The sequence below is a fragment of the Mycteria americana genome, chromosome 2 (genome assembly GCF_035582795.1).
Source record: "Mycteria americana isolate JAX WOST 10 ecotype Jacksonville Zoo and Gardens chromosome 2, USCA_MyAme_1.0, whole genome shotgun sequence".
Taxonomy (NCBI): Eukaryota; Metazoa; Chordata; class Aves; order Ciconiiformes; family Ciconiidae; genus Mycteria; species Mycteria americana.
In genome coordinates this window covers 51,886,397-51,911,058 of record NC_134366.1, presented here as the reverse complement: position 1 = coordinate 51,911,058, position 24,662 = coordinate 51,886,397, and the positions used below count along the sequence as shown (strand labels likewise).

The 24,662-nt window shown below is 37.2% G+C and overlaps 1 protein-coding gene across 2 annotated transcripts in view; it reads right to left on the bottom strand.

Moving 5' to 3' along the window:
- FBXL2 (F-box and leucine rich repeat protein 2) overlaps nt 1-24,662 on the bottom strand; it is a 55,164-nt gene that overhangs the window by 8,039 nt on the left and 22,463 nt on the right. The window contains exons 3-11 of one of the 2 annotated variants that reach the window (XM_075493393.1): nt 16,895-16,949; nt 15,303-15,377; nt 11,725-11,819; nt 9,111-9,179; nt 8,929-9,024; nt 8,496-8,622; nt 8,226-8,300; nt 4,806-4,936; nt 690-750 (exon numbers count right to left, since the gene is read on the bottom strand). In XM_075493393.1, the coding sequence (XP_075349508.1) occupies nt 690-750; nt 4,806-4,936; nt 8,226-8,300; nt 8,496-8,622; nt 8,929-9,024; nt 9,111-9,179; nt 11,725-11,819; nt 15,303-15,377; nt 16,895-16,949 (784 nt within the window). Of the gene's footprint in view, nt 1-689; nt 751-4,805; nt 4,937-8,225; nt 8,301-8,495; nt 8,623-8,928; nt 9,044-9,110; nt 9,180-11,724; nt 11,820-15,302; nt 15,378-16,894; nt 16,950-24,662 lie in introns of those variants that run through there. The other variant, XM_075493394.1, reaches the window with a different exon arrangement.

Sequence of the window (24,662 nt, the reverse complement as noted above, 5' to 3'; positions counted from 1 at the left end):
CCCAGCAGCAGGCTTGAGGTGACTACCAAAAGCCCAAGGCTGTAGTGCTGCATGATTAGAAAACCACTCTGTTTAACTACTGTGGCTAGAAAAAACCCCTTTCATTCACACTAAATATCAGTAGTGTAAATGAATCCTGTTTACAGAGTATTATTTTTGTGTTCAGATTTCCTAAACCAGCAAGCATACAAATCTAACTTGAAACATTTTATACAATCTATACGCTTACTTTACATACTTACAGCATGAATCAGGGCACAAGCGCTTATAGTTTATAATGTAAGATGTACACGCTTTTGTAACTTAAAAGTATGCTCAGAATAATCTATTATATGGTGATTTTGGGGGTGTGAATATTACAAGGTTATGTGCCATCTTTATAGGGGAAATTTGGCTAGAATACATAACACAAGTTTAGAATTATGTTAAGCATAATAAAGCCGACTGAAACATACTAAAAAAAAAGGGGGAAAAGGTGAAAAATGCAATGATAGATGGCAAAATAGATCAAGTTGCAGCTCCAAGTACAATCCAGAAATAAAATCACTTTGTAGTCCCCTCCTCCACTGGGTTCTTCCTACTTTATTTTTCTTCTTCTCATATTCCTTCCCAGCAGGACTACATCAATTCACAGCTGCTCAGCAGCAATGAAAACAAGGCGAGCGCTAACCTTCTGCAGTGACCCTTACCCGTGCTAAAAGGGTAAAACCAGCATCTGTGAGATGTGAACATCTTGCAGCTTCCAAAATCCTGGAAAAGTTTTAAATGTTAAAGAAAACATTACCACAGAGAAAAGCAAATGCATTTGAGATACAAATTTGTCTTCTGCAACTTAAAGCTCTCAATAGCAAATGTATATATATGCCTATTTTTCACGGTAATTTGCAATTAAAAAGCACTAGGCAGACTTTTGATCCAGCTTATCAGAAGATTCTAATAGTCACAGAACACATTAAGTTCAATCCTCAAATCTTCTCAACATTTAGTGGAAAAAAATTATACATAATTATAGGCATTTTGACCTCGTTTCAGTAAGACAGCATAATGCTCAAGTTTTCTCATGTGTTATCTGAGGAAAGATATGGGAGAATAAACCCTGAGTTAAGGAAAACGCAGATGAAGCCTGCATCTAAAACCTGTTATCTAAACACAGGATGTTGGGAAGCCACAAAACTGAGAAACTGCTTACTAGAAATTCACTCGGAGCCTCTGCATGAAGCACAGTGAAGCAAGTTACCAGAAAGCAAGGAGCTTAAATTCTCCCAGCCCGCAATAAAAACAATGAACTACACCAACACAACCTTAAAGAAAATAACACAGTGTTTTGGAAAGATAAACCCAACACTCTCATGAGAGGTACTGGGAAGCAGTACCTCTCATGAGAAGTGACAAAAAAAGGTCAACTGCCCCAAACCGCACCACTAGGACGTGGAACAGGCCTCCATCCCGTAACTGGTTTCTTTGTCATCATTTTTTCTTTTTTTTTTTTTTTCAATGAACACTTTTTACTTTGCAGGTGGAGTAAATCAAGATGAATAAGGGGAAACAGCAGCACTGTGCAAGGAGAAGCACAAACTAAGTGCAACTTACTCGCCACAGCAAACACTACTTCTATACTGGGGTCGGTGGGGGAGGAGGCAGGGCAAGATGGACAGAAGAACCTCTTGCTGTGGTAACATTTAGAGGCATCTAGATTCTTCCAGTGGTTTAGGAGGTCATTAGAAAGCACTCTCTCTATGGATAAAGCGCAAAGGCAAAAGCCATGCTGCGTGCACGAGAAAAATACGACCCCACCAGAGTACGGGATGTGGGGTTCTGACTATGACTTTGCTGGATCAATCTCTTCAGGCCAAAAGCAAGAGTGCAGCTGAGTTTAGAGGTAAGCAGCCCCACAGGCTACACCCTTGATAACCACTTCCACAGTGCTAGCCTTCAACGAGGTTCAGAAGTATGATGGAAACTCAAGAGCAGCCAACAGAGAGGTGGCAAGACAGGTATTTCCAAATGGATGGTTGTGACACCTCCAGATTTTCTTTCCAGACTCACATTTGGGAACTTTGTGCCCTTCCATCAGGGGCAGTTAGCAACCTACCATAAAATACTCTCAGCTACTCTGAAAATTACCTAGGATGCTGGATAGAAAAGGAAAAAAAAACCACCGCCACCACCAAAAAAACCATGATTCAGGTCACATTTGTTACCCTTTACATCATTTACTTGCTTTCATCCCCATCTAACCTTAAAACCATTGGATCCCCAACCTCATTACATTTCTGACTTTAAATGGGGGGGGGATTACATCCACAGTGTGCAAAATAGCGGAGATGCTACTTACTGCACAGCTGGTTGAAAATAAGAATACGGAAACAGGGGAGTAAGAAACCAGAAGACTAGCAGCTCTAGCTTTCCTGAAATTGGGTGTGCAGTCAGTCAGAAAAGCAGAATGGGGAGAGTGAGCTATATATACACACACTGCATCAATCAGGTCCCAGTATGAAAAACAGGTGGGAAGGCACTGGTCAGCATGAACATGAGCAAAGTTCTAATTTTTCCTTTGTTTTAATGATTGTACTTAATTACAGAGGGCTGTTCTTTTTTCCAGATACAGCTGACATTTATTTCCCATCCAGTGATTCGTGACAAAGTACCTAGCATAGGAGCTGATGAGGCCAAATGACATCCCAGAGCAGATTCCCCACTCCTACAAAGCAATGTTCTCTGAGGCAGACCTCACAGTTGCATTCATTGTCCACAGATGTCTTTTGGGCACACCGGGAGTGTCTCTGCACATACCACCTCCCTACTCCTGTTGAATTAGCAGCAGGTGGGAGAGAACATTGGTGGGGTTAAAGGCAATATGACCCTAATTTTCACAGCCCCACCTAGACAAAGACATTCATGGTTCATGGGTGCTTTTCTTGATAAGCCTCGCCAAAACACCTACTAGTATTTTAACACTAAAAAGTGCAAAAAAAAGAAAAACAGAGAAGGTATGAAGCACTTAATAAATGAGCAGATATAAAAAGGGATGAGAAGACAGCTAAATCTTGATGCAGGGGAAGAAAAACAGCTGAAGGGAGATGGTCAAGCTTAGGATTTTTTTTCAAGGAGATGTCATTTGTGAGTGGTAACAGCTGCAGAACACAGCGATATCATGGAAAGCAGCATAGTAGGACATCCAAGACCCAGAAGTGAAGTGAGAGTAGCACAGCACGGAAAATACTCAAAAGCTTCCTAACAGGGCCAGCACGTCCAACAGAGGCAGGAGAGTTTTCTTTCATACTCAACACCGACATATTCAGAAGGTATGAACGAGTGTGGAATTACATTTCCCTTTGATTTCCAACATAATTTTTATCAAGTACTTTCCATACATGATCCCAAAACTCTAGATGTAACCAGCTGTATCATCTGTCCTTCCATCATGCACTCCTCTGCAGTGATCACTGCAAAGGGTCATTTTTTTCCCTTATACTGTTCCTCATGAAAGGAGAAGGACGGCAGACGCCTTCCCCCTCGTGGCACAGACAGGGGCTAACAGTTTACCTACCAACAGTTTCCTGCTACAGTTGTACTGCCCTTGGAAAGAATTCCACAACTAATAGCACTTTAGACCTCTTTCTATTTCCAATCTGAGCTGTGAATTGAGAGAATGAGAGAAATGGTGGAAAAAAGACTAGTAATAACAGCACAGCTTTCTAAGGAACACAATTAAGTGTGTCAAGACTCCTCAGCCCCAAACACGGGCACACGTAAGCTCTTGTAAGTATGAACTGTCACTCTGGAATTGTTTTAAGAACATGTTTTCTACAGTAACAAAAGCTCTTTTTCACTCAATCAGCTAAAGGAACACTGCGTGTCAGCATACTGCACACTGGCATTTGAATGTAGCTTCCCCTAATTTTTATGATCCACTTTCCTCCATTTATCTGTGATTGAAGTACAACAAGTTGCGACTCCTGCATGTTCCCGTCATAAATGGCAATTTAGTGACATTCAAAAATCTTTTGTTTTGATTTAATTCACATTAAAATTAGACCTTACAAGAAGTATTCTATGTCCCTACAACCAGAGGGCTGCTGCAAGACTGAGCTTCATTATTAAAGCTGAAGCTGTTCCCACTTCTGAGAATACCACCGTAACATGTTAGTGCAAATTACATCAATGTAAAAGTTTATACTATTTTTAACTGACAAGCCCCTATTACTCAAAACTTATGCCATAAATATCAGTCCTCAGCACTTGAAGAGACATTAGCAAACTCCATATCAGAGTTTAAGAATGCCAGGATGTACTGCAGAGCATATTAAAAACACATTTATAATAAAATCTGTAATTATAATACTGAGGTATGATTTAGCTATTTTTTTTGCGAGGCAAACGACTGCATAAAACCACATCAGAGTACAAACATCACAAGACGAAACACAACTACAGATATTTTTACCTTTTTAAAAAATAATGTGCTTTATATCTTCTTTTCTTCCGGCTTGTAATTAGTACCTAAAATATTTAGCTAGAAGCACAGAATTGAACTGCTAGGTTCAACGTTTTATTTGTCATACATTAATTCTTGTTTTTCCAATATACAGTGGGCTACATTCATATGCTAGCTACAGAGAACCAGCCCTCAAGTTTATATTCAGCTGGTACTTCTAACTTAATGGTTTGATTGCAAAGGTAACACAAACAACACAAAGCTAAATCAAACCTGTGGATATCAGCTGATTATCTTCAGAAGTGAATTTCTTAGATGAGGCCAGTAACAACATGACATACTCACGACATGCTCATGACATACTCACTTCAGCCTTGGACAGTTTAGACCAAGTGCTGTGAGAGAAGCATCTGTAAGGTTGCTACAGCCTGAAACACAGAGCGACTGAAGTCTATGACATCCTCTACAGATTTTTACAATGCCTTCATCTGAAATTTGCTGCAACGCAGAAGAAGGTTGAAGTTACTTCGTTATCAAGTAATCAGCTAAGAACAAAAATCAAGTCATATTACTGAACTCTTAGCGTCACACTGTATATAACCATGGCAACCTGTGGATTTTCAACCAAAAAATACCATTGTGAAACCATGTTCATTGATAACACTGAAGATAATCAACACACACAGTTCCTACTTATCTATGTATTTTTCCACAGATCTCGAGTACTGCTCAAAGGCAGTCTGAAGCACAGAGGGAGAGTTGTTTGTTGTTGTCTTCCTCTTTCACTTTGCTTTTGCTTTATAATTTTCACATAGTTTTTTTTTTTAATTGTAGTTATAATTGTGTGAAATAGCTTGCTGCTTATATGTTTGTAGAGTTCAGGTCTTTCGTTCCAGTGACTGTGTAAGTTCAGGAACAGTGCAAAAGAAAGCTTAGAGCTCGACAGCAGGAGAGCTAACTACCTATTTTGCACTGGCGCAGTAGAATCCAAGGGTAAAAATCCTTCACGTCCAGGTAATTTTCAAAGCAAGAGTTACAGGTGAGCAATTGTATATAATCCATTCTTTGCAGAAGACAAATGTAAAAGCCACGTTTGCCCTACCCTATCCAGTTGTCTTTAGCTGAAAGATTTAACTCAAAAGAGGGTTCTTCATTTCTCAAAATTGTTTTGTAGTAGATATTCTGAAAAAAGTAACTCTAAATTTGGAATATGAATCAAAAAGTTTTCTCTCTGAAACAGGAGCTGTAAGAAATAGCTCCAATGCAGCTGCACACAAAATAGCAACAGGAACTAGGTTATTGGGTGTGTGTGCAAATATTATTTTGTTTACAGGTCTTCTATTCTGGAAAAAGTATTCTCTCCTCCTCCCACTCCTAACTCCAAGAATTTAATTTTTCTGCTGAAGGACTTCATGGTGAAACAGGTTATTTTATTTCCTGGCCTAACATTACTCTTCCAATCATAACAAAGACCTCTACTGTATTTTGAATTGAAAATACACATTCCTTTTATAAGCCACTCATCTAGGTATGCTAATACTACTATAGCATATTTCTGAAGCTATTACCACAAACATTACCTTTCATAGATGAAAACAGGATGAGAAATAGCAGTAGCTCTGCACAAAGGGAGATCACCTCATGCCCCCTTCCCCAGCCCAGAACGTTTTAATATCAGTAGTTTAAATTTGCAAATCTTTCTGTCAAATAAAAATTACTCCAGACAGAAAACTAGAAGTCTTGTCTTCTTTTTGTGGATCCAGAAGGATTTGCCTCATCTACAGATAAGAAGATATTTTCTGGAACTGTTCTGTTCCCTTTGAGAGATACTCATTACACTATTATTGGGAAAAGGAACTATTTTGGAGGTAAGGACTATGTAAATTTTATGCTGCTGCTGGAGATGGACAAAACCCTCAAGTTATATATGAAAATTTTCCATTCTGAAATTGCTTGTGATTTCAATGCCTACATCCCTCTCAGGAAAGAAAAGTGCTCAAAAAATGCCTGCAAGTCCCCAGTTTCTACACTCTAAAGATGGAACCTTTCAGATGTGCAGTTTCCAGCGTTAGTATCAGTTCATTCTGCAGCTGCTGGAGCTGGCCTGGCATTTTACAAGGTCCATAAAACAGAGCCACTAGAATTGAAGTGTGGATCATATAACGCACAAAGAGACCTGCTGTGTAAAAATCAGTGCTAGCCCTTTGATCATAAAGAGCCTGGCTGCTTCTGGAAGCATGCTTCTAAGCCAAGCTAGCAGGACACATCTCCAGTGAAATAAAGCTTTAAAGCATATGTAACTAGGTAGGACACTCAAAAAATTCAAAGGGAAAAATACTTTCAGTCATGAGGGGGTTTTTTGTTGGTACTTAATACCTACGTGACAACAAACATACTGGCCAAGGGAAAACTCCGGTACACTTCTATGCCAAAGCCCCTTGTAAGCGGGACAGATCATAACTGATTATCAACAGACCTCTTGAGAGCCTTCCACAAAAATAATCAGAAAAGACTGGCCTTGATATATCTCATTAGTCACAGGTAAAACACAACAGAAAAAGAACTTTGGAGGAGGAAGACAGCAAAAGGAAGAGTGAAAGGGGAGGAAATCATGTACTAACTTTATTTATTTAAGTGTGGTTCTGACCAAAAGAAGGAACTTCCTTTCATTCCCGTTATCTTTAGGTGCCCAACTTCAGTGGGCACCTAAATTCAGATTGAAAAATCTCAAAATTCTCTTTCACTAAACATCTGGCTCATGGAAGCTAAAGCTTTGTATTCGTATTGTTCTTAATTTCTGCCATTTTTTAATGTAACTTTTTAATAATCCCTAGCACTCCAAAATGTTCAACACTTTAAAGAAATCTATTAGGTCCAAAATTTTTCATTCAATCTTAATAAAAAATGGTCTTATGCCACATTCATTCAGAAATAATGTGTAAAACAGATTTGAACGTTTTAGCCCAAGCAGATTTTATGATACCTTCTAGCAATAAAACTGTAGAAAACTTTCCAAAAGAAAAAAAAAAAAATCTAACTTCATTATTCAAATTTGCATGACTGAAACACTGAAATTCTAATTTATTTCAATATTTTCTAAGTCTTATTTACAGACAAAGAATGACTTAAATACATTTAAAATCTAAAAGGGGATCTTTCCCATTCCTAAAAGGTCACATCAGAAACAACAAAAAAGCAAATATAAAATACAGCAAATCTAATTTTTGTGTACTAAGTAGAATTAAAAGCACATGAATGATTCCCAGTCATTTCATTACAAATGAATGTGTTCTTCCATTACTATTGAAGAAGCATGCCCTTCTCCTGCTACCTAGATGGTTCTGAATCATCTTCAGTTATGATGCCATTACATTTTACTCTCAAGTATGTAGTCCAGAATATGGCTTCTGCTTGATTAGAAACCTTAAAGTGATGAATAGACCAAAATGTTTGACCTGAACAGATGGGAGAACAAGAACTAAATCTGTAAAACTGCATGGTTTAGCGCATACACAGTTCATGAGATTTGAATGCAGTTAATTCTCACTCTAGAGCTTGCTACAGTTAAAAGATGTAATGAGGGGAAAAAAAATAACCCAATACTCCAAATCCACACTCAGCTGTAGAAACAGCCAGCTCATTTAAGACCTCTACTCCACACAAAATTCTGTAAACTGCAGAGATGTACTATTTGAATTATTTAAGTGTGTAGCAGATCAATTCATTAGCATTCAAAAATGGTTTACGATTCTTAGAGAACGTATCTTTTGAAGCTTCAAATACTTACCGTACAGGATTGCAAATTCAGGATTACAAGTTCATGACAGTGATTTTGAATGTGTTTCAATGCTTCATCTTCTAACTGTATTTAGCAATTAAATAGGACATAGGAAAAGAAACAAGAAATTAAAAGCACAGCAAAGCAGCCCGAAGAATGTATACATCTTGTAATACTGAACAAAAGACTATAACAAAAATGGTATTTTTTAATTCATGGAAATTTCAAAAACCCCCCCAAAAATTTTATTCCTAAAGGATCACCCAAGCAGTTATGTACCTGTGTGCAACCTCTAAGAAACAGAGCTTTTAGTCCACTACACCCTTTCACCAGTGCTTCAATACCATCCTTCGTAATCTGATCACACCAGGAAAGATTCAAATGTTCCAGATTTCTGCAACCCTCACTGGGAGAATTAAAAAAATACATAAAGTTAAATCCAGCCTTCAAATAGTCATAACAGTGGGAAACCCAAATTAAACACACTGTTAGAAATTAATGATAGCCAGTGGACTGTGCCAGGCCTCCACTGAAAAGTCATGAGAAAAGACCACACACAAACATTATAGTCTACACCCAAGAAGTGCTAGATATAGGATACAGTCAGCGCTGATACACAGGATTAAGGTTCAGCACTGATTTTTTTAACTTTATTAAATGTTGAACAGCTCTTTAAATGCTTTTCTTAACACAAAACACTGAATCTTCTTACCTTAAGCCTTTCAAAGAGCTGTTTGTGATGGCTACACAAGATGTCAGATCCAGATGTTTCAGCTTGGAACAGAATCTGCTAAGACTGTAACACGTGCTGCAAAACAGCAGACACACTAAAAATACCTTCAGCTACTTCTTTTTCCAAATTTTCCCATCAAACAAAAAACCCCTTTGACTTACCTGTCAGTGATTTTCGTGCACCCATTTAGATTTAAATGTTCGATGTTTCTACAGTTCTGTGCAAAGGTCCTAAAACAGCAACAAAAAGCTGGAGAATTAATATAATGTCACAAGTTGTAATACAGTCACTAGAGTGCGCTCTGTCCCCTACCTCCTTCCACCTCAGTCAAAAAGCTTAATCTTCAAGCCCCGGAGTAATTACAAAGTACATCTCAAATACATCTGTCTCAGTGGTTGCTTTTTCCTTTTGCTATTGCAAGTCTCTGTCTTGGGGAACTCCTGAAACCAAGTGTTGTTCCTCTCTCAAATGCCACTTGAGCAAGGTGTTTATTTCTGTCATACACAAGCCAGAACTGACTTTCTTCAAATGCGTTAACTAAAACCACTAAGGGCATAAGCAGAAAGGTTTAAATATCACATCAGTTAAATATTAAGCTGCTGGGCAGAGTTTTTGCATATGTCATTACTGAAGCCTTTGTAAGTCTTATTAAGGAGCTCACTCCCACATCAAATGAAAAGGAACATACCTTGCGCAATACAGAAGTGGGACCTAAGCCTATCGGACTACTAATGGAAAGCCCTGTGGGTTGCAAATTAGTTATTTATGATTTAAAAATTAAAATGCATCTGTGTGCACTACTGGGTATGAACTCTAAGGATGACTGGAGCTATTATACTGCTAAAAGCCTGTATGTATCATTATACTAATCACCCAGAAGAAATACATAAACTTTCTTTTCATCTCTGCAGAGTAATATTTACAGCTGCGTTGCATTTCAGAACACTGTTTTTATGCCCATGTTTCCTCCAACTGCATGGATTTTATTGGCAGGGGTGGAGGAAACACACAAAAACAGTTTTGTCTGGAGGCTTGCCGTGGTTAACAGATCCGACTACACACTCAGCTGGTAACAACTTCCTGGCTCTCCAGTGTGGATCGAAAACAATGGAAAAAAACCCAGCAAGCAGTTAGACTGGTGAGAGTTTCCACTTGAATTCTCAAAACAGCTATTCCAAAATTCATGTACTGGAGGGAGCTTTACAATCGAGACACTCTTCAAATCACTTGGAAAGACGCTACGCTCTGTAATAACTTGCAGGAACAGCAAACTTTGCCTTTGAGATTCAAGCATGGGGCATGTCCTGACAGCTGCCACAAACATTCAGCACTTACATACTCAATACCTACTTCGAGAACTGGCTATTTTTAAACAGAAGTTGATGTAGAAGAAGGATAAATAGAGAAATTAGTATCACCCACGAACTAATGGATCTGGAAACAACTCAACACAAAAAGCCTGATAGGAAAAGTCGCTTTCAGAACAAGTATCTGAAAATTAATGCCACCTTTCTCATGCTAATTTTCTGAAAGTCTTAAAGCTCACTCATTTATCATTCATTTGGTAATTTCAGTATAACCTGCTTATATTTCAGAGGTGAACCATCTTCTTTCCTGAAGCATGTCAGGCACCACTATCTGCACCAGTCAGTCGTTACAGATGCACGTGTGAATACTGGTAACACGCTGGTAGCCTGTCTCAGCTAAGCCTGTCCTATTTCCCGCTAGCATGACTAGCTGTATCATCCCTACAATGTACACATGCTACACACTGAACTGCTGTATACTTAGAATAAGTATCTGTTTACTAACTATATCATTATTTAAAAATATCCCATCCCCAGCCCTCCCCCTCTTCTCACACGCCACTAATACCTGAACCCACTTAGGATTTTTGGTTCTATATCTAACCCTCACTGCAGTCCCCTAGCCTTAGTGTCCTGAAAAGCACAGCTGGGAGCCTAAACCAAATGTGAAAATGGAGTTACTGAGGGGAAACCTGTTACCTACCGTCCTGACTCACTCTTCCTACGCCCTTCTCATCGCCTTCCCCGCTACCTCCTCCCCATGGTAGCTGCTACCTCTCTCTGAGCCTGCCTTCCCCCTTCCTCTACTTCTGCTATTGCCTTCCCTACTGAGGACACAGAGACTGTCGGCGTGAATGCTCTGGGAACTTGGAGGAGCACTGCAGAAAGCTAACTCTGGTTGGGGCTACCTCTTTTTTGACAGCAGTTGCCAGTAATATGGGAGATGGTAGTAATACGCGCTTTCCCCTGAGGGGGCAAGACTGCCTGAAGGTGGCAACACACCAGGGAGCAGTTAGGGAGGTGTCCTGGAGGCGAGGAAAACTCCGGGGAAATCTTTGAAGCTAGGATGCCCCTTTGGGTTACACTAAAGCAATCTATTGCTTAACTAGTTGCTGGATTAATTTACTCTAGAGACAAAAATCAGTGAATTAGACTTACTTATAAATTTTAGAAAGAGCTAAAGGTCACAAGACACTAACTAATATCAACATAATACTAGTGAAAGAAAAAGACACATTTCTGAAAAGCACAGTTCTCATTTCTTAGTTCATTTCCAGAAAATAACAGTAGCTATACTTTGATCTCAAAATGACATCTAATTTAGTCATTATTAAGGTACTTAGTACTTACTTAAATATCCCATTTTGGTCATTAGTCAGTACTTAGAAATCCAAACACATGTAACAATAATTGCTTTTGGTCCGGACATTAGGAAAAAAGTGATGTCTCAATCTAGGACTTTACTTACTTTAAAGAGGAGTCTCCAACACTAAGACATCCTCTCAGACTAAGTTGTCTCAGGAACCCACCACACCTTTTCGATATATTTTCCACAACACGACCCTTAAACCAAATAAAAGGAAGATTTTGTTGAGTTTTATTCTGACATAACATTCTAACCAAATTAAAAATGCTGGGAGTGAAGACCAGCCCCAGCTATACCCCACCAGCACTACACTTCTTTGCGTTTCTTTTGCTAGTTTAAGCAAAAACAGTTACCTGTTGAGAATCTCCACTCCCACTGAAGTGCTATTCAATTCAACCTTTAGATTCCTCTTCCTTTTTTTCAGTCTATCACACATGGCTCAATTTTTTGTTTCAGCAAAACCTACCCAGTAAGACTGCTAAAATGATCTTCAAGTTTTGTCAGATGTGTAGGGAACCTGAAGAACTGCCCCAGAGGCAGAACGGGAGGCATGCCCATTCCTCAAGGATCATGGTTACTACTACGGCATGTAAGTTTAAATTGTCCACGAGGACGTGCTTAGGCTAGTACATCACTCTGAACCACAACCTCTGATAAGTCCCATTTTACAGTCCCTGCTATAGGGACGGTTACCTCCACAACTGAAAGCTGCTGAACACCTTGGTGGGAGCAGCCACTTCAGTTGTCTCCAGAAGATTTGCTGGAGCCCACCTGCCAGTCTTCAATGTCATATGTATTTGGGTGTCTGTACCTAACACTTGGGAATGCCAAAGAACTTCTCACGCTGTGAAGCTTACAGACTTTATGCCTTGTTATTTGTCAAAAGCTGAAGCACAGCTTACAAACAAAACTTCCTACTTGACCCCACATTTGCTACAAAATGCTTTTTATTTATGTCCTGAAAGCACATTTTGCTATACATCAGGAGTAAGCGGAATGGCACAGTACTTCTAATATGAAAGTAGCATTACGGAAAAATGTTATTTAAACTACAATGGACTTTTTTTAAACCTTTTTTTTTTTAATCAGGAAAAACAAGATATGATAGCAAAAAGCAGGAGGCCACTGCAAAAAATTACTAGACATCACTTCATGTCTAATTTTAGGGAGGTGAGGTAAAAGAAATCAACACTGATAATTTAACAAACAGGACTAATACCTAATGGCACCTTTTATTTTCTTCTCTCTCCCTCTCTTTTTTTAAAGAAGGAATACTTATAAAATTACAGGTCAGTGGATTTTGTTTTTGTTTTCCTCTCTATACAGGATGGTAACAATTTTACTGAAACAGTAAAATGTTTCTTACATTTTATTGTTCTCCTCTAATACCAAAGCCCTGGCTAGCACTGTGTGAAAATATTTTCTTATGAGAGCTTGTTTCTTAGTCCATAAATGACATCGTTTATCTTATCTCTCAGAAAAATTTACATCAAAACAAACAAACTGAAAATCACTACACAAACATAATTATGTATTTTTTAAAGCTTTCCGATCAGTCAGAATTATTTCTCAGTAGAGGCCAAATACCTTTACTGTAAGGATAAAGTCTTCAATGAATAACATATAACGCAAGTTCAATCTACGTTGCAGAAAAAAGCCAAACCCTAATGCATTATTCAAAGAAAACAGAAACAAACAATGAGATAAGTTTTCCCAAACCCATTTATTTCTTTAAGCATGTAAAAAACCTCAACAAACAGCATATTCAAAAAGACAACTTAAGTGCATTTAAATGTGTTTAGCTGTTTGAGTAATTCAATGTCACTCAAAAAACCTAGTTCTTCAAATTACCCCAGCTTACATTTGGCTCCACATACCAAGAAATCCTAAGGCACATTTAACTTCAAGAAGATCTTCACACATCTTTGTGACAGAAAATAAACATTTTTTTCTTTATAGTTTTTTTTCTGACTTTATTCTCTAGCACATGAGGTCTTAAATACAGAAATTTCACAACAAAACCTAATTTTTTGTTATGTGATAGTCTCAGATCAAGTACTGCTTGATGCTATGTGAAACATCACCAAACAGTGCAACATCCAACTGAGCAAAAAGTTGTCAAATACAATTAGCAGCTTTTACCTGTCCTAAATATATAGGCAAAAAAATAGGTTACTAAAACAGTTGAAGAAAAAACAGAGTTCTTAGACACCCAATGTGAAAGCGTATCTTGTTCAAAACTACTTTATGTAATAATTCCTGGTTTAACATACTCTTATGAATAAATTTAAGGGGTTTATATCACAAATGTACTTAAATATAATATACTGAAGTAATTGAGTTGCCCCAAATCACAACAGGTTCTTATAGCAAAAGAGGATCATAACTTAATTTCATTCCTTCTCCTGAATCCCGTGCTACAAACATGGCATCTCAAAGGGCAACACCACTAGATAAAACGTAAGACAAACATATCAAAATAGCAAGTTTCTAAATAGCAGAAAGGTTTCAGACACAGAAAAGGCTAACCAACAGAAGGACCACAGACCTGTGGGGTCTTCTTTATTATTTCTTAGCAAATGAGAAACACAAGCTTTTTTTAAGGCAACTGAAAAGATTATATTAAAGCTCCAAGTCTTCTTGGACACATTTAGATAGAGGCAGATGCCAAAAATCTTTCTCCTACCTCTGTGAGATCCTCATGTTTAACATCAGTATAGCAGAGTAGTTGGCAATAAAATTTTAAAAGAGCGATGAAAAAAATTTACCCTATATATTACTGTAAAGCTTTAGGAACAGTTTGAACCACGGTTAGCAAAATATACCAAATGAAACCCATCTGGATTTTATTCATTCAAGTAAGAAGCTAAAACATAAAATCCAGAAGCAAATTCATTATTGTATTCTAAATTTAATTGGTATCATCAAACAACAAATAATAAACCAGTTCAGATTCAATTAAGGCATTTTATTTCCCCATGGATTTTTGTCTTCATTTTCAGATGTCATATTTTATTTTGTTATGCACATCTATGATAGCATTAATGCAGACATGTTTTTCTTATGGAAGACAAGATTGCCCTAATCCTTTCATTATATGCTGAAAAGGACTTTAAACCATATGTACCTGCATTTCAGGCAAGGCTCAAACCTTATAAAACAAATGTTCATAAAATGGTAATCAGATACACACCAAATCAAATCTAGGCAAGTCAGCGGTAAGAAAAGTTGTTCACCATTTTATTGTTTCAATCTCCAAGTCCTATAGCCAAGTGTCCAGAGAGCTTTCAGCACTAGATGGCACCCTTACAGAGAGACTGGGGACCACCAACAAAATCATCATCTAGATGATGGAAGTGATTCGGAGGATCTCACTCCATCCAGAGGCACCATTTATACCTTTACTTTCTGGAAACGAGCAGCTTTGAATTTCTAGAGCCCTGTGTGTATATGATACATGCAAATTATCTGATACATAGGTGGCAACCAAAATTGAAATACTCATCCAGTGTCAAAAAAATCAAATACAGAGTTCTTTTTCCATTTGCTACTTGACAGTATTATTATCTTGAACTATAGCCTTTAAAACGTGTGAATGCGAGCACAGTCTATGGGATACTCAAAATGGGCTACGCTCTTAAACATCACCATAGGAATGAAAAAAACCCAAAGACACTAACCTCTATATCCGTTTGAAAGTTAAAGAGGTCTATTCTTTGCCAATTGCTTCCATCCAGAGCTAAAACGTTCCATGCCTACAGAGAACAAATACAGTTTGTTTATTACCTCCAATGCCTGCTCCCTTCATTTGCCTCTCAGCAATTCAAATATAACAAACTCAAATATAACAAAATATACAATTTCAGGAAGCATTTTTTTGTAAATATAATTGTAGATATCAGTAGTCATACAATATCAACTAGTTAAAAACATAGAATTTGTGGAAATGAATCTCAAATCTCCTAAATGGATTACACTTCAAAGGCTAACTTATGCCCATAAAACATGCAGGAAAGCAAGAAATTAAATGTAAAGTACGTACATGGACACAGCAACATTTATCCCTCCATTTTTAAAAAAGCTTTTGTAAGTTTGTCTAGTAAGTTACTTTTGCTAGATCTATATGGAGAAAAGTAGCTGCAGATGAGATTCCTTCCAGTAAAACCACAGTTCCTCAACCTCACTAGTTACTATTCTGAGAGGAACAGAAGCCTTTCAGAAAACTGCTGACTTTCCACTGTTAGGATCAGGCCTTTCCTTTACACGTGCTAAGTTACATGTACGTGTTTGAGAATTTGTCCTTCACTCTCGAAGCAACAATTGTTCAAAGTAAAACAAAATTAAAAAGCCAGAGAAACACAAATATACTCAGAAAAACAGAAAAAAGAATACCACATCCAACTGAGAGGTAGTTCTGAGAGAAAAATACAACTTATTCAATCACTTTGGTTTTCTTCTGCTGTTTTCTAGGCTTTAAGCTGAAGGTTCTAACAAAACTGGATGTTAGCTGACTCATAAAACTTACTGAAGTTGCAGGCCAGTGTGATATGGGTGTAGGAATGAAATAGTTACACACTTAATTATACATTAAAACAAACACCCCCCTCCTCCCCCCCCAAAGAAAACAAAACAATCCTCATTAAGAGAGGGAAGAAAAGCATGAAATAAAGTTCATTCATGTTGTATAAGAACACACTTCATTGTACACACTTGATGTAGGAACAGAATATTATTCATTTTAATTCAAGAAAAAAAATCAAGATGAGCAAAACATAAAAGCTTACTTAGCATGCTTTCTCTATTATTTTCTGTGTGCCTTTTTCCTCTACTAGTAGTCCATCTACTTAACACCTTTTGTACTTGGCAAGCAAACGATAGATGTACTTCTTAGACACATGGTGCACATTAACCGAACTACATGGAATTTTAAGCAGCAAATGCGTCTGAAAAGCAGTGTTATACAGCCACATGCTTTATAAAAAGCAAATGCCATCATGCCAAACTGGGCTTAATCCTTTCTCCAGATATAGAGCATAGACGACTGGATATCTTTTCCATAGCCTTTAAACAGAAGTCCAGTACCTAGCAACTAATTCCACATCTGAATGCAAAACTGGAGTCACTGTTTATTTGGTTTAATAAACAAAGAGACTGAGAGAACTATTTGATTTTTTTTTGACAGGAAGCAGATTGCCATAAAGCCCATGATTTGCACGTAATTAAGAGAATAACATCCCAAAGAACAACAACAAACCCCAACAGAAATACATACCTTGGAAACTTGGGCACATCGACACAAAGTAACTATGTCCAAGAAAGAAAATATTCTAGGAAGAAAGGAAAAGAATAACAATTAAATTGTTTTATTATAAATTCAGACTAATACATGGATTCATAGTTCTGTAGTTCTATGGAAAGATACCAGTTACACAAGAAGCAAGTTAAATGCAATATGAGTGTTTTAGCAAATTATTTTGCCTACTGAGACTTAAGGAATAATATCATGGCTATCATCTAAAGACAGTCAACACCAACGTATTAGAACCAGCAGCTGCTTCTTCTGAAAATCTATTTTCTGTTTCCTTCTCCTTACTACCCAAACATGTATGAATGACAACAAATTCTTTTTCTTCTTTTTAATTCAGAGAAACTAGCTTATATACCTTTAATTATGCTACAATTAAAGAAATAACTTACACAAATACAGGTGAAGATTTCAGAGGCTGGTGAAGAGTAAGAAATGGGAAACAACACATAGATAAATCCAAGTTCAAGAATCCAACACACAGAACGATGACCCAAATTTCTAAAGGGGTTTCACAGTGACTACCAAGTCTAACACAGTCAGTATCTTTTTTTAATTTACTCTACAACTGAAAATTTAGCATTACTGTTTTGATCATGGAACCAATTCCTCAAGGCTGCCAACTCTTAATAGTTTTCTGAAATAAATTTTTCACTGTCAAAATGAATTCTGCTAAATACTATTTCCAAACAGCAATGAAATTGGTTTAAAGGCTGTTCTCAGCGAAAATAAATCATTACCTTAAGCATAAAATATAGACCCTATTCCAAAATAATTTTCTATTACAGAGAATGAAAGATATGAAATATATGAAAGATGTTACTTTAATTCACTTATAAACTGTTACCTGCTCACCAATGAACTTTTTCAGTCATCAAAACAATGAACAGTAATAATAACAATTTCATCTTATAGTGAGATGTTAACACCGAGGAGCAAACACAACTGGTAAGAGATGCTGAATTTAATAATGTAAAATTCTGGTTACTATTTTCCAAGTGGAAATCTGAAGCTAGAGCTCAAAATGGATGCCTACATCTTAAGGGCTGTGATTTTTAACTGTGGTAAGAGTCAAAAAATGTCATGGAAATTAATGGAAGTACTTCTTAAACATAACAGCCTTCTGGACGGTCATGATCACTTCAGATATTAGTTTTCCAATATTTCATTAACACATGAAAACACTTTCTCTTTTTCACTATACAGTAATACATTTTCTCAAAAAACTATGTCATGCAAACAGAAGGACAGACATTTGCAGAAGCTATGAAACAATTTATAAAACCCTGTCAATAACATTTATTTTGATAGCATCTATTTTGTCATTTGAACATCCATTCTGAGGTCTGCCCACTGTAAGAAACTTAGCAGTGTTTCATACACAAAGTACACACTTAATGTGCTCAGCAAGATTGCTGGAGTGTTCCGATGAGCACTGAAAGCACTCTCTCCCTCTTAAGAGCAGCATTTATACCAACGACCCACCGTGAACCCTCTTCTGAAGTCAGCTGTCCCCTCGCCATGAGGCAAACAACAGAAGATGAGAGTGTGGAGATTATGCTAGAGAGCTGCAAAAGCTTCTTGGCTTGTAGAAGCTTCCTCATAGTGCCACTGTGTGAGTGGAATCAGAGGGTTATCATAGATTTACAGAAGCTGACACACAAAAGACAGATTTCTACGTTATTTGTAAGTAAGAAAGGAAGGGTTGTGACAAACCATGTCATGACATACTACTCTTGCCTAAATGATGAACGTGACATGCTTTAGAAGTGATGTATCAAGTTCTACTGAAATAAGAAATAACAGAAGGAACTGTAAGATGTTGAAGAAAGGGTATTTTATACACCCTCACTACTCTGAGTTGTCTGGCAGTCTGTCTTCATGTTTGATTGTTTATTGCTGTTCAGAGATTAACGTTGATGCGTGATTTCTGCTAAAAAAGTAAATTAAAACCAAATGCAGAACAGATGTATTTCTTTTTGCCCCATTCTGTATGAAGTGACTTTTTAAAAAGGCAAAAACTAAAAGTGATCATTCTATGTTAAAAGCAGAAATATTTTAGTAAATGGAAACATTCATGATGCTTTCAGTTTTTATTTTTGGTCTAAAGAAGAAACTTTCTTGCAAGGCGGCCCAAGCTGTCCCCATCAAAATAGATAACATTAGGTGCATTATAACCCAACAAAATCAGAATTATTATTATTCAATGAAATACTATGATAGGTAAGAGATACCAGTAAATTCTTTTACAATTCCTAAGAGTCATTTTGCCAACTTGCTTGAAAAAATTTTTTCCACACTTTTCTATTTCTTTACCCTCTATAGTACAGTCTTACATGCAAACCACTAGCACACACTTGCTTCTCTACTTGCAGTCCCACAGAACTACTAGCAAATACTTACCAGTCAGGGAAACTAGCCAACAAGACACAAGACACTAAGGTTTGAAGTCATTTAAAGTCTTTAAGAGACTTTAAAGTCTTTAAGACACTTTAAACACAACCAACAGAGATGGAGATAGCAACATTGACATTGTCAGTCATCTGTCAGTGTCAGACACTGACATTGTCTGGCGCTTAGGGTGAAGGACTATGTCAGCAGGCACTTGTGATTTTAAAAAGTGGAAAAAACTACCAAGTAGGGCAGCTGATAGTTGTATAGCACATCTGTCCTCTATGACTATAGCTACGTAGATGGAAGCTAATGCAGCCAGCAGCAGGATTCATTTCCACTTAAGCCTCTGGCACAGATTAGTACAGGGAAACTGGAAATTAAGTTAATAGATCCACAGTAAAGTTTAGGATCATCTATTCTGACTTCCTATACCCCAGGCTATTAAATTTTCCCTAGTTATCCTGTATCAAGCTCAAGAAGGAGAATCTGCTTACCAATAATGGGAGTTCTTCAAGACTTTTCATCCCCAGGCACATACTGCCCTGGACACGTGCCTTGGAGATCTTTCAATGTTAACGGTACCTGCAGCACACATGAGCTTCATGCCAAAGGCACAAAGAGTTGTACAAGCTCACAGTTCCCCAACTCCTTTATGGTAAACCTGCATTTGGCTAAAGTCTAACTTCCAGAAAAGGATCTATTCTTGATTTGAAAGCCTTGAAGAGATGGAAAATCACCACCTTCTCTGGTAGTTTGTTCCACTGGTTAACCACTCTGTTAAAATGTTTGCCTTATTTCCAAGGTGAATGTCTGACTTTCAGCTTTATGCTTTTTTCTACTTTTCTTCAGCAAATTAAAGAGTGCTTTAGCAGTTAGTTCCTCATCGAGTTTTAAAGCCACTTATCATGCCATCTTTAATTCTTTTTAACAAACTTTTTACTTTACTTCTTTAAATCTCATTTTCTCTGCACAGTCTTCATTTTCTCAGTATGTTTCGTCAAATGCAGACATCAGAAGCATGTGCAACATTAAAAAATTTATCAGTATCAACAAAGCTGTACACAGACAAAGTATGATTTCACTACTCCCATATTCAGAGCCATTTCAGGCCACTGTACCAGCCTTTTTGACACAGCATCAGACAAGAACCTTACAGTATCTTACCCATTTCACCCTCACATCCTCTTCTGGGAGTATACACTCCAGGCCACAGCTCTTTCTGTATCACTCCTTAGTCCTGTATATCTATCCATGTAAAATTAATCTGTAAAATTAATCTTGTTTGAAGACATCCCAATTTATCATGTTATTCAGACTTCCTTAGTCTTGTCTTCACAGTAGTTTACCATTACAGTTCTTTTTGTGTCATTTATAACTTTTATCTCACTTTTGAAGCACTGATTTCCGAAGCATTAAATTTAAAAAAAATTAAAAAAAAATTAAAAAAGGAAGAGTGCGATTGGGCCTACGTGGCAATTGCTGCAACAACTGTTAACCAATGCTGAATCTCTTTAACATGCACTGATATACTGCACAGTGCTACTTTTAAAATGAAAAAGTCAAATGTTGAAGTCAAATGCCTGAGTAGAAACATGTAACTTTGGTTGGTAAAGCCAACCGATGGTTTAATCTCAAAGAATGATATTGTCCAGTCACTTATTTTCCACAAAACCACAACAGCTGTCAGTTATATGCCTCTCTCTCAATTTTCTATCAAACAAATCTATAGTGAGTTTTTCCATTGCATACTGAATATGAGGCTGAGTTTTCCTGTCATCTCTCCTTTGCCTAGTTAAAAGTGTTAGTCAGGATTCATATTCTTCTAGTCTTCTGGAATTTTCTTGATACCCAAGATGCACCAAAACTCAGCATAAGAGGGCCGCAGACCTCCTAAACCACCTTTTTAAGGCATTTTCACTGCAATTTATATGGTCCCGCCAACTACAAGAAGTGATGATCTACAGTCTCTATCATCTTCCCATGTATTTCCACGCATGCTTCATTATTCTCATGTGCTATAAACAGACTGTCCTGTGTCTTTCCAAACACAGAGATGGCTGACTCCTAGTATTTTGTTTCCCTCCCTGTGGAGCCATGGAAAGAACCAGCTATTTCGCAAAACCCCAGCACCGTGCAGCATGCCACCTAGAGAGTGAGAAATCAAACTGTGCAAGAGTCAAACTGCTTCTCTCTCGCCTTTGTAGGGCCCTTCCCAATTTGATCACGTAAGGAATAAGCTTTTGTAGTAAAGGCCTGGCAATTACTCATTTTAAGTATTCTGATACAATACTATATGGATTGATAAAAAGTGGATAACAAAATACATACAGTAAGTACCACACACACATACTGTGACTTCCTGGAATTTTTGTCTCAAAAGCCCAAATTTGGTATGACAGAAATGCCCGATCATTTCTAAAAAGCTTCAGCAGTAACTTAAGTTAGGGGTTTTTTTAATAACTGACTTGAGAATGGAATTCTATTTCAGAACTTCTATTTTTCATATCCTTTAAATGTATAGCAGTTTTGTACACAAAGAACGGTGACAAACCGCATCAAAATGAAAATCAAAATAATAAGGACGAGAAATGCCTGACTGAACACAGCACATTATCTAGATAATCTGCTCAGAAGATCTTTTCAACTTTACCACACCATCCAGTTGTTACAAAACAAGCACACGACAAATTTGTCACGTCTTCCCCATTTTAGACTATGAACTTCTCAAGGAAGGGACTTCATTATTGATTTGTACAATTCCTTGCATAGCAAACCCACTCTCATGAAAGTCCTTTACATGCTATTAGAATGTAAACGCAATATGGAAGAGTAAAGCCTACACACGTGAAAAAGTATCAGAGAGAGACAAAGTACAGCTTTTACAGATTTGATTTTTCTCTTTTACCAGGTTTTTCTCAGAATTTTCTGGAAGAATGCCCAAGCACACCTTGTTAACAAGCGACAGGGGAAAAGAGCATCAGCCACTCTCAGTTCACTACTAATCATGTCTGAATACACACAGTTGCAAAGTCTTGCAACCACCATAGAAGCTGCCTTGTATTTCTCCTAAAACGTCCTGTTCAATAAATACAAAACCTTATTACAATTCTTTATACGTGGAAGGTTTCTCTTCTTCCTTTGTCCCCCATTTTACTAAACACCCTACTGAGGTACAAGGCACGTCACCAATAACTGTAGTCCAGCAGTACATATAAACACTACAATAAAAACATGCAGGCTAGAAAACACACACATAAGCTGAATAATTTATAGCCATAATCAGTAAAAGCAGAAATTTGCATGCATAAATTTATATCTATATGATTAAATTAACAATTCTAGTGTTGGTGATGTTCTAACCTTCACCAACTTTGCAGGTAGGAACCTGCCCCATTGGTAAATTCCAGTAATATCTTATTCAATAAAACCTCATAATAATACTTGCCTTGGAAATGTAAATGGTGAGGCATATTAAAAGCTTGAGAAGTCTGACTATTTTCTATTTAAAAAAAAAAAAAAGCATCTTTTAGCTCATTTTTGCAACTTGTTTTCAGCAGCATGTCACAAAAGGCTGACAAACACCAATTTCTGCATGAAGCACACATCCACTGACTCATCTAATGCTTGACACCTTTCAGGTCAATTATTAAAACAAATCCTTTCTTACTAGGGATGCGCTACTTTGTGAAATAAAGCACTTAAACAAGAACCTGTGTGAGACACTCCAAAACTTTCCAGTAACTTTTACCCCTGCAATTTCCACTTGTAAACTACTGGGGCTAAGATACCTTTCTCAGTGGATCTACACAGCAAGTCTTTCAATAACAAACGTGGCACCAAAAACCATTTCTTTACAAGCCAAACCTTTTCTTTTGCCAAGATGATTATTGCTACACAATCCTTACATAAGTATTAGCAATTGCAAAAGAACAGGCTGTCTACAGGATGCCTAACATCTCTTTTCAGTTGAAACAGAAGTCAGCTTTTTCTAGAAATAATCAGCTCTGCTGGATTCATTTTATAGTTACAGGACAGCATCTAACTTTTTATGGGCTATACCTTACTTGCAAGACAAGTGGGTCATATTACTGTGTCCTTAAAAAAAAAAAAATTGTACTTATTTGTAAAGTATGACCATATGTAACACAACTGCAACATTTTCAGAACTTAATTCTCTTAGTATCTGAAAGAAAATGACCAATGATAAATTCAAGAAGGGCCAGTTCTGTTTAATTTACAATCAAATATACAGAATACGGCAACTACATTACGTGGTAATTTCTTTTGCAGGGTCAATTATGTAGCTAATACATACAACTACAATATGCAAATTACAGAGTACCTTTAGTCTGAAAATGAAATACAGAATGCATCCCCATTGCATCTTTGATTTATATTTACTACGATATTATGGCTGAGTAATGCAACTTAAAAGGTCGTATTTTTGTAACCTTTTAGAAGTTGAGTTAAAAACTCGAACACAAAACTTACATATAGTAAGTGTCCAAGAAAAGCTCAACCCATGAAACAGATTTTATCTGATCTTTCACAAAAGGTCATATATATGCTAGAACCAGTTTCAGCATGCTTGTTTAACTCTGTTTCACTCAAAACAGCTGCTGACCTAACAATTTTGAGCAATCGCCTCATTGCATTGGTTATCCTGATTCATATATTAGCAAGACATGAGACTCCTAAGCAGAAAACTTGTAACAACTGTTATTGGGAAAGAATTTTAATATTTAAAATCATTAAGGCTTTAATAATACTAGTTAGGAATCTCACTGTGGTGCTTCCAAACAGGAAGCTAAGTAGAAAGTTTCAGAATCCTTTCTTTGCTATGAGTTTTCTCTTTCTTTTTTTTTCTTTTTTTTTTAAAAATAAAAATCATCTTTCTCCTTTCCCAAGACGATATTCATTAAAGACCAAATACTACCTTTCAAACCAAAGAATGAGGCAAGTCATGTGCTTTACCTAGAAATGAAGTAGTAACAAGCTGAGGACTCCCAACACCCCCACGCTCATCCTTCATGCCTTCCTAAAATTGGAATATTTATAGAGGGGGATGATCCAGATTTATAACTTTAAAAGCCCCATGGATTGTCCAGTTTAATCACTTCTTGTAAGTAAGTGCTGCATGAGCTACAATGTTCTGTAATTTCTAGAACCCTGCATGTTGCACCTCACATGACTTCATTAGCAGGATTTTTATCACAGTTTTAGCTATAGATGCTCTTATCTAGAGCATAGGGGGGTTTTTTTTTGGGGGGGGGGGTTGTTTTTTTTTGTGTGTTTTGGGGTTTTTTTGAGACATCAACCAGTAGACAATTCTATAGAGAAA